Below are 10,744 nucleotides of genomic sequence, written 5' to 3'. Positions count from 1 at the left end.
AAGGACATAGAAAGTTGGTCTGATTTCCTTATTTGTTTTTTCCTATCCAAATAAAATTGACTTAGTTTAGACTCTGAGGGCGCCTTAGGCAAGAAAGATGAATTAGTCCTCAAGCAAATTCTACTTTGTGAAAGAAAATACAAGGGCGGTTACAGGATAATGCTTGAACTTCAGAAACTCTTCTAAATGAGGTAACTTCTGTTAAAAAGGGTTTTCCAGGAAAATAATTTTAGATCTATGGTAGCCGCTGGTTTGTCAAAGCTTGGTAAACAGACAATTCCCAAGGGGGACAGGGTCTCTTCATTGGAGACCGATAAGAAAAGTACTCTTCAAAAAGGCCTTAAACAGTCTAAGAAAACCAACAGGAATATGTACCTGACGTATGTGGAAATTAGAGAGCACCATTTGAATCTTGACAGCATATTAAAATCCATACTGGAAAAGCCCCACGACAGAATTCAAAACAGCCTCAACTGGAGCAGAGAAGGTCCAGGCCTTGAGAGGAAGCCCAAACAGAAAAGTTTTTCCCCATTTACTTGCATTAATTCTCCTAGTAGAGGGCTTCTCAGATAAGAAAAGGATAAGCGCAACTCTTTTGGAAAGCTTGGATTCCTGGCAATCACTGGAATTGGAAGAACCAAGTGGTTAACCATGGGGACTTCAGATTTGGATGATGCTGGTCTGACGGATGTTAAATCAGATCCAGAACTGGGTCCAGATCCCAAGAAATGTGCAGAAGGAGGTGAGATCCACAGGAGGGAGAACCATACTAGTCTGGGCCACAATGGGGCTATGACAACTAAGTTTGCTCTGCAATGGGCAGCTTTCTGCAGAACTTATCATCAAGACCATAAGGGAGTAGTAAGTATACAGGAGACCTGGGAGCCAAGCATGCAGAAAAGCAGCCCTTGGTGAATGTCCTTTGGGAGGGATTAGGGAACAAATGGTGCTGCATTTGGTGCTGAAAGGGTTCAGGATGGCCCTAGCAACTGAAAATACAAGACACTACTGTTGGGTTGAAAGACAAATAGTAAGGCATTAAAATTTGTCTGCTAGAATTCTGGTTTTCCCCAAGATGGGCTCTGCCATCATAAAACATTGTGAGGACATAGCCCACTGTCACATCCTCTCAACACGGGGGTGTGGATCAGGTTCACTCTTGCTTGGTCAAGTACCACACAACTCCAGTGTTATCAGACTGCACGGCTACAGCACCTCTGATGTAGCAGTCTTGAAAAGGCTTGCAACATTAGGAAGGCATAGTACAACTTGGGCTATCTTCCCTCCATAATAGCCCCACTCCATCTCCTGAGGGAATCATCTATGGTCACCAAGGGGTTGGGAAGAACAAAAGGCCATCCTGCATAAACGTGAATCAAAGTTACCAACCAATGAGTGCAGTAGCGGAAAATGCTGGTGGTATGAAAGGGAAAAATCAGACATGATTAAACTGACAAATGAACTAATGGGGTCCGCTGAAGAATGCTCAAAGTACCTGGCGAGAGAAACAAAGAAAAGATAGCAGCTGCTATTAAGCAGAGTAGTATAATCAAGTGAGCAGGTGGCTTCTAATGTGACAAGACTTGATTGGCTTGGATCCGTACATAAGATAGTCTTGCAGGAGGTGGCTTGGCAATCTAGCTGGAGATGTCCAGATAGTACCCAATAAATTCCAGGCTCTGCACAGGTTCTAACTTGGACTTCTAGAAGCCTACTATGATGCCCAAGGACAGGCACAACTTGAGTTTAGAATCTTTCACCTGAATCAATGATGCTTTTGATGTCACTATCAGGAGGACAGTCACCCAAGTAAAGAAAGACCCAAAAACCCTGCATAGTGAACCAGTTCGCTACCATTGCCATGCATTTAGTGAACATCAAGAGTTGACACTATATGCTTATTAGTCTTTAAAGTTCACCGGGTCAAGCGTGACAAGGTAAAATGATGCTGCTAACCTCATACCATATATCTGTTAATACTGATAACATATAATATCTTAAGCTTCTACAGTAATTAAATAATAGACAAGGTGCTGATAGTTAACTCATCTGCTATACCTGATTATTACAGGAGCAACTTAAAAAACTAGAAATGCTTATACTGATCAAATTGTGATGTGCAAAGAAATTCACATTTTCAGAAAAAAATGTATGCACAATAATGAAATGAATTGATTCTCTGCTATTTTTTCCCTACTCATCCACTACTCACCATCCCAAAATTCCCTAAGTATAAAGCTGCTGTTCCACCTACCTGTGTCCATTGTAAAGGTTTAGCCTACTGCTGTTTAAATGTACACCCTCATTAGTCATGGACATTCTGGTATTGCTTTTGACACTGTCTACATTCTGCTTTAAATGTATATGTATTATGATTATGTGACACAAGCACTTACGACTGAAAAACCATGGCTCCAAAGAACCTATGATGAGGATCAAGACACTGTGGCACAAGTTACAGAATGCACTGTAAAGGCAGCCAAGACAGCATGGTTGTAATCACAGAACTTGTATTCAGGATGACGCACCTTTCCGCCAGGCACTGAACATGTACTAGTAAGCAAGGACAACAAGGCTAGAATCATTATCACAACTAACCCAGAACAAAAAATCCTTTGCAAGACGTACTATAAAAAGACAGCATTATCCTAGCAATGCACATGTGCAAATCACTTACCTAGATTCAGCAAAAGAAATAATTACCTTTTATAAGCTGCAAAGACATATTCTAAGGTATTCTTTATCAGTGAAAATCAGTTAATAGATTTATATCCTTACTTTATCTAGTGTCATATCTGGAAGGCTGTGGCGCAAATTGTTCCCTTCACTGTCTGGTTCAGACACTGGATCCGATGCTTCATAGCCGTATAGTGCTAACAATTCTTCTAAAGGCACATCACTTTCCTAAAGAAAAAAATGGAACAAACATGATCACCAAGTATGCTTGTGTGAGTTACTCATGTAAACAGCAGATGTAAAAATTGATAGGCTCACTGCCAAAGAAAGTCACATGTGATGTGGAATAAGCCACAACCATAAAGTCGGTCATCTAATAAGACATTTAAGAAGTCATATATCCCTGTGAAGACATGATTGGATTTTCACCCTGTGATCATTAGAAGACAGCTCTGCTTTAAAAAGCACCATACCCAGTACCTTCCTCAATTCCCTCTCATTTTCTAGTGTAAACGTAGTTCAACATATATGCTGCTCCAACAAACTTCCTTCATGGGTTCATAGACAAGTATTATGCAAGCTGCCCTTGTCAGCCATTTTAAGCTTCGCCTACTTACCACAAAGGTGGGAATCAAACCCTGAACACTGTCTTAGGCAAGCACCTTAGCCATTACGTCAATCCTTCCCCAATATGTTCTTCTGGGACATAATGTCATTTATAAGCAATTACTAGGCTAATGATTCCAGGGAGCCTTTTTAAGCTCAGTCATGTTCCAAAACACTAAAATCAAACCACGTGCCTGGTTTCTGTAAGGTAAACTCCTTAACCATTATGCCAATCCCCCATCCAAGCAGCAGATTAAACTATTTCAGAAAGATATAAGGAAAACAATTATATACAACAGATACACCCCCCTCAAAGCATCTGATCTACGAGAGGGCCATCCCTGGCAGAGTTCATCTTTTCACCACAGAATACTGTTCAGCAAACCAGAAAAGGGAAAAAAAATGGGGCGAGGGGTTCACATTCAAGGATGTTAACCTGCTGATATCAATACACATGCAAATACAACACTGACTACCTAAGCATGTATATCCCCTAGATCTGCCAGGTCACCTACCTACCAAACAAGAAATAATGAAGACGTAACACTGATATTGTAACTATAACATTGGTATATACCTGCTAGACTTAAAACAGAGCTGATGTCAGTGAAAGAAAAAAAAAACACCAGCAGGACTACAGAGGAAGGGTACTCTTGACCAGTCAAGAAGACTTCTCCTACAGTGTCTCTAACACTGATAACCATTCTTGATGGGTCTTGGGTTGGGTTGAATGGCAAGCAGTTATTAGGAGGTTTGGAAGGAGTTAGAGGACTACACAAGCACATAGTTCAAAAACTGATTCCTATGTTCTGTTTTTACAAAAAAGAGACATCCAAATACAAGAGTCACAATTGAGGTCGCAGAACAGACATCTGCAAAGGAGACATTCTTAAAGCAAGAATTAAAGAAAACCTTAGCCAAACAGTGTTTAGGATAATGCAACTGGCAAGCTGCTTGAAAAAAAAGTGTCTGCTTGACAACTGTAAGCCCTTCCCTCCAAGATAAAGAAAACTGGATTCAATTTCCACAAGTCATCCACCCATTTCAGGCATCATCTGATCTGATAAAACTCTCTCCCCCTTGCTTTCTGCATCTACAAAGATGATTGGTTGGTGGACATACAGACTTTCAGATAAAATTCCAAAACTGCCTTCAAAAGAAAATGTATGTTCATCCAGAGAGTACCTTGTTTCCCTGTGAAAAAACAATTAAGCTTCCTTATACATACCACCTTGAAGCTCTGAGATGAAGTGCAAAGGAAACTGCCACCATAGAAGGCATTTTCCTAAGACTGAACTTCAGTGCCAGTGAGCTAACAGTCACAAACTGTGAACAAGTAGACTTTCTACTATGAAAATCAAATCCAATAAAAGAGTCCCCCTATAAGAGGGCAACATGCTGCACGCCTTTCAACTGCTTGTTCCGTCAGTACTGGTCACAACTGTGTCCTCCACAAAGTCATGAAGCACAGAGACAGCTAATGCATGCACCCTGACCATGGAGTAACTTGTAGCCCAAACTGTACTGGTGTCCAAGTTAAATAAAGACCTGCCACAGCCAGTGAGCTTGCTGGAGAACAGCATACTGCTCCATCAAAACTGACAACTATTTTCATTAGGAAGCACAGATGTGCCATCTGCAAGTCTTTCTAGCAAACTCAACTTCCAAAGCCCCAGCGAACTAAATCCAGTAGGACTGGGGGGTCTACATGAGGAGCCAGGCCCCAAAGTGATGCTACTTATCGTAATCAAGAGGTATCTTTAGCTCAGATGAGACCAAGGATGCAAAAGCCAGAAGCCATACTGTTCTCAGCCACTGGGATGAGAATGACTGATATTTTCTTCCTTCCCTGAACTGAAATGAGATTTGGAATTAGCATGAGTGGTGGGAATGTCAACAGGAAAGAAAGTGTCAACTACTACCCACCACCTTGCCTTGCTGAACAAAGCAGAAGAAAGGTCACATTCTCACAAGTGGAAAAAGTACAGTTTTGTACCTACCATAAACGTAGATGTTAGAGTGTTCACCCTGCTGCAGTCATCACACTTGGGTTATCCTGCCGTCAGGCGGTCCCGCAGTCGGCCCGAATTCCAAAGTCTTGGTCCAGTGTCGGTTGCTGTCGCTTCTTCCCAGACGTCAGTGCGCCAGGGGTATCTGAGAGGCATCAGACGCCATTTTCTTCAGTTTTTCTTGCCCCAGATGTCAGGTGCCCCCAAAAGGTAGGCAAAAAAAAAAAAAAAATTATATATATATATATATATATATATATATATATATATATATATATATATACATACATATGGCTATATAAAAATAAAACAAAACCCTTAGGCACAAGCAAATACACCACAGAGGTAGTATAGGATAAAGTGGTAGAGATAAGTTCAGCTAGTTCAGAGGGGATGGAGGGAGGGTAACCTGGACTGCAGCAGGGTGAACACTCGAACATCTACATTTATGGTAGGTACAAAACTGTACTATGTTCATTGCGTTATCCTGCTGCAGTCATCACACTTGGGTTGAATCCCAAAGCGAAGGAGGGGAGGTGGAGTCAAACAGGGTTAGAAGAAGCTAGTAGACCCTGCAAAACTGCAGTGGCAAAACCAGCTCTAGTCTTAGAGTAAAGAGGTAAGTGATAGTGTTTGGTGAAGGTGTGCACTGAACTTCAAGTAGCAGCTTCCAAAATATCCTTGGTTGGCACTCCCCTGAGAAAGGCTGCTGATGTAACTGTAGCCCTGGTGGAGTGGGACCTAATGTTAGCAGGTACTGGTTTCCCATGATGTGTGTAGCAGAAACGTATGCAATGTCCTATCCATTTAGAAATGGTCTGTTTTGAGATAGCTTTTCCTTGTGATCCTGTAGCATAGGCTACAAAGAGCTGGTCAGTTTTTCTGAAAGCCTTAGTTTTATCCAAGTAGTAACATAATTACCTGTGAATGTCCAAAGAGTGCAGGAGTCTTTCTCCTTTGTTCTGGGGATTTGGCAAGAAGGTGGGCAAGTGAATGGTTTGGTTTAGGGCCACACTGGATATCACCTTTGGCATGAAGGAAGGAAGGAAGGATTAGTTCGTAGAGAAACTCTGTCTTGATGAAAAATGAGGAAAGGTTCCACTGCCATTAGTGCCTGTAGCTCTGAGACTCTTCTTAGCTGAGGTTATTGCTAGTAGTAGGGCAGTTTTCCATGAAAGAAATTTTAAGTCAGTTGAAAAAGCTGGTTCAAAAAGCGGCAGTGTAAGCTTTTCCAGGACAAAGTTGAGATCCCAAGTAGGTGTTGGAGCTCTCCTTGGCGGTCTTAAGTTCTTAGCCCCTCTGAGGTACTGTCTTAGGAGTGGATGTGAAAATAAAGGGGGATCCGTGCTATAATGAGCTGAAATTGCTGAGGCGTGGATCTTAATAGATGAAAAAGAAAGCCCTTTGTCTAACATCTCAGTTAAATATTGTAGAATCCGAGGAATTTCCGGCTCCAGGGGATTTAGGCCTTTAGCCTGGTTCCAGGTGCAAAATCTTTTCCATTTGTCTGAATAGGTTTTCCTGGTGCTGGGCCTCCTGGCCTCCAGAATGACATCCATAACAGCTTTGGATAAAGGTGTTTGCTGGTTGTTTAGATAATTTGCCATGCAGCCAGGTTTAAAGTCTTGAGCTGGCTGTGTAGAATCAGACTGTCTCGCTGGGTGAGCAGGTGAGGAATTTGTGGTAAAATCCATGGTGGGCCTTGGGCCATGTTCCTTAAAATTGGATACCAATGTTGGCGTGGCCAGTCTGGTGCAACGAGAATAATTTGTGGCCTCTCTAATCTGACTTTCAGCAGTACCTTTGCTAGAAGAGGCAGTGGAGGGAAGGCATACACTGTTAATGTTTTCCAACTGAATGAGAGGGCGTCCACTTTCCAAGCTAGTGGATGGAAGGCCCTTGTGCACAATATTTGAAGTTGGTGGTTGTGGGGGCTTGCAAACAGATCTATGTCTGGGCATCCCCATTTTTGAGCTATCAGTGCAAATACTTGTGGATCTAGTTTCCATTCGTGTGGATCCATGATGTTTCTGCTTAGGTCGTCTGCCAATGTGTTTTTCTTTCTTGGCAGGAATTGTGCTTGTAATTGAACCTGGTATGACAGTAGTGTTCCACAAGGTCATTGCTTGCCTGCATAGAGGGTAGGAATGTGCGCCCCCTTGCTTGTTTATGTACCACATAACTGTGGTGTTGTCTGTCCTTATTAGTAGTTGTCCTGGGTGTAGAAGGTCCTTGAAAGCTGTTAGGGCATTCTGCACTGCTAGCATTTCTTTTTGATTGATATGCAGGTGTCTCTGATCTGTAGTCCATTTGCTCTGAATGCACTGTCCTGCCATGTGTGCTCCCCAGGCATAGTCCGATGCATCTGTTGTCATAGTTTGCCTGGCTGTGGGTAAGGTGAAAGGCTGACCCTTGTTGAGGTGACATGCCTGTGCCCACCATAGAAACTCCTGTTGAAGGCAGGGAATGAGTGGAATCATTGTTTCCAAGCTGTGGCTGTGCTGAGTCCATACATTTTTCAGGTACCATTGTAATTTCCTCATATGCAGTTTTGCAAATGGTATTAGTAGTATGCAAGCTGCCATGAATCCCAAGGCCTGCAGATTTTTTCTTGCAGGGAGTTGGGTTTTTGTTGCCATGATTTTGAAATATTGAAACAGCTGTCGTTTGCCTGGCATGAGATAAGCCATCTGGGCCGTTGTATTCAAGCTGGCACCCAGGAATATTATGTCTCGTGAGGGCACTAGTTTTGATTTCTTTTTGTTTACTGTGTACCCTAGGCAACTTAGAAGGTGTTTGACAAATGCCAGATGCTGTAAAAGGATGTCCTTGCTTTCTGCTTGAATAAGACAGTCGTCCAGGTATGGGTATATTTGAATTCCTCTTTGTCTGCAGTATGCAATTACTGGTGCCAGGCATTTTGTGAAGACCCTGGGTGCAGTAGATAAGCCAAAGGGCAGTGCAGAGAATTGATAATGCGCTGAACCTGCAATGAAGCGGAGGTATCTTCTGCAATTTTGTCTGACAGGGACATGCAGGTATGCCTCCTTGAGGTCCAAAGTGACTAGCCAAGCATTCTTGCCCAGCATGGGAAGAAGCTGCTGTAGTGTTAGCATCTTGAATTTTGGTACTTGCAGATAGGTGTTCAGAATTGAAAGATCCAGAATGGGTCTCCATGCTTTGTCCTTTCTTGGAACTAGGAAGAGTCTTGAGTAAAATCCTTGTTCTTGCTCATGTGTAGGTACCTGCTGAATGGCTCTCATGTTCATGAGAGCTGTAATTTGTTTTTGTGCCTCTGCCCATTGATTTGGTGGCAGGTTTGGCATTCCTTTGATCCTTGGTAAGGTATGAAAGTGGAATCTGTATCCTTGCGAGACAATGTTTAGAACCCATTTGTCTTTTATGATGATGTGCCAGTTGTGCAAAAAATGCTAGTTTTCCTCCCAAGGGTGTTGCCAGGAGAGATTTGCTTGGTAGTTTGAGGATGGAGTCATTGTGTCTGCCTTCTGCTAGCTTGGGGCCTGTATTCTCCTCCTTTCAGGGTAGCCAAACCCCATTGGCGAGGTTTGTAAGGGCCCTGTAACTGACCTCTGCCCCTTGGGCGACTGTATTTGCCCCTCTGTGATCTGCCTGAAGCTGGAAAGGAACATTTTTTTGTTGGCCAATTTCTGCTGAAGCGAGGGGATTGTACCTGCAAGAAATCCTTGACCGTTTGCATAGATTTAGCCTTATCCTCCATTTTCTTTAAAACCTCTTCTGCTTTGACACCAAATAATACATCCTGTTGTAAAGGTGCATCTAATAATTTTGCTTTAACATGGTCAGGGAGGGTTTGCTCTTTTAACCAAGCATGTCTCCGAATGACAGAGCCAGTAACAGCTGCTCTACAGGAAGCTTCCAGTGAATCAAATCCGCATTGTAAAGTATGCTTGCCCACCTGTTCAGCTGCATGCAACAGATCCTGCATTTCCTTGAATTCAGGCTGTTCTGAATGTGTGCTCATTTTTTGTTTTAACTGAGACATCAGGAATTGTTGATATTTCAACATGTGAAACTGGCAATTTAATGCTCTCATAGCCAGAGTTGCAGAGGTGTACATTTTCTTTCCCCAGCTATCTAGGGCTCTGGAATCTCTTTCAGAGGGCACAGGATTTTTAGCTATAGAAGCTTTTGCTCCTTTAGGACCCTGGGATATGATCTCTGGGTCAGCTACAGGGCTTTTATAAAGGAATTTGTGTGAGTCAGGTACTCTGTAGTATCTGTCTGGTTTGGCTGGAGCAGGAGGTAGTGAGTCTGGATTTAAACTAGACTCCAAGTAGACATCATCCACAATATCTAACACAGGAGGGATAGCAAGAGGTCTGTGCTGGGGTAATAAAAGGAACTCTCGGAGCCTTTTCTTAGAATCTGAGTAATCCTGGCCTTCCCAGTGGAAATGTTCCCTCATGGTATGTAATGTTTCCCCAAAGGAGTAGTCTTCAGGGGGAGATGCTGAGGGAATAGAGTCTTCAGCATCAGAATCCTCATAAGGTGGAAAAGTGTTATCCTGTTCCTCAGAAGAATCTGAGGAGAGAGAAACCTGGTCAGAGGCTGCATAATCCTCCTCTTGTTTTGGTCTTTTGTCAGGAGGGGGATGGAAACCCCTGATAAGGGTAATTAAATCTTCAGCCATCTTAAGCATCTGTTTCTTAGGTATGGGGCCTTGACCTGTAGACTGATGAACAGTTTTCTTAGGTTTTAAAGGAGTTTTAAGCTTAGCATAAGATTTAATGGTGATTGTAGTTGGTCTGAAGACACCTTCTGCAACCGAAGAGATTTCCTCTGCACCGGTGTCAAATTCTGCTCCGGTGTCGGTAGATGGCTGCGTCGGCCTAGTAGACTCCGCTTGGGAGTCGGCAGCTGTCTGGGGTTCCAGCTCTGCGGTAGTCAGGGGCTGCGTAGGTGCCTCACTGAAAACCGGCAACAGGCCCAGCTGAGGCCTTGGGGTCTGGCTTATTCCTAGGCTGCCTGTCCTTATCCTTGCGTTTTTTATGAATTGTGGTAGTCGGCTGCTCCGACGGCATGATATAATTAAATTTCCTACCAAAGTAATGCCGTGCAAAGTCAAAACGGTGTTTGATAGTGCGTTTATTAAACCTAGCGCAAAACCGACAACCTGTGACGTCGTGGTCTGGGCCTAGGCAAGGAATACAATAGGAATGGAAGTCCTTATGAGGTATTTACTTCCCACAAGAAATGCAATTGTTAACTTTTTCTGACATCGGACTGAGGCAAGAAAATGTTCCCCAACGGGGTACTTAGCTTTATTGAAGACTTCAGACTGAAATTCAAATCGAAAATCTCAGGTGTCAGCCGACCGGCACTTGCGAACTGCTTCTGCTTCGGGCACCTCGCGGCAAGAAAGACTGAAGAAAATGGCGTTGGATGCCTCTTGTACACCCCTGGCGCACTGA

General features: G+C 43.1%; 1 protein-coding gene across 1 annotated transcript in view; it reads right to left on the bottom strand.

The window, feature by feature from the left end:
* The window catches only part of MIER2 (MIER family member 2), a 397,788-nt gene that overhangs the window by 314,684 nt on the left and 72,360 nt on the right, over positions 1 to 10,744 (bottom strand). Inside the window, exon 2 of the mRNA XM_044053751.1 lies at positions 2,779 to 2,904. Coding sequence (XP_043909686.1) covers positions 2,779 to 2,904 — 126 coding nt within the window. The remainder of the gene's footprint in view (positions 1 to 2,778; positions 2,905 to 10,744) is intronic.

The sequence above is a fragment of the Protopterus annectens genome, chromosome 13.part0 (assembly GCF_019279795.1).
Source record: "Protopterus annectens isolate FY-2018-M chromosome 13.part0, PAN1.0, whole genome shotgun sequence".
In the NCBI taxonomy this organism is placed as follows: Eukaryota; Metazoa; Chordata; order Ceratodontiformes; family Protopteridae; genus Protopterus; species Protopterus annectens.
The sequence above is the reverse complement of the archived record's forward strand: the minus strand, read 5'-3'. Positions and strand labels throughout refer to the sequence as shown.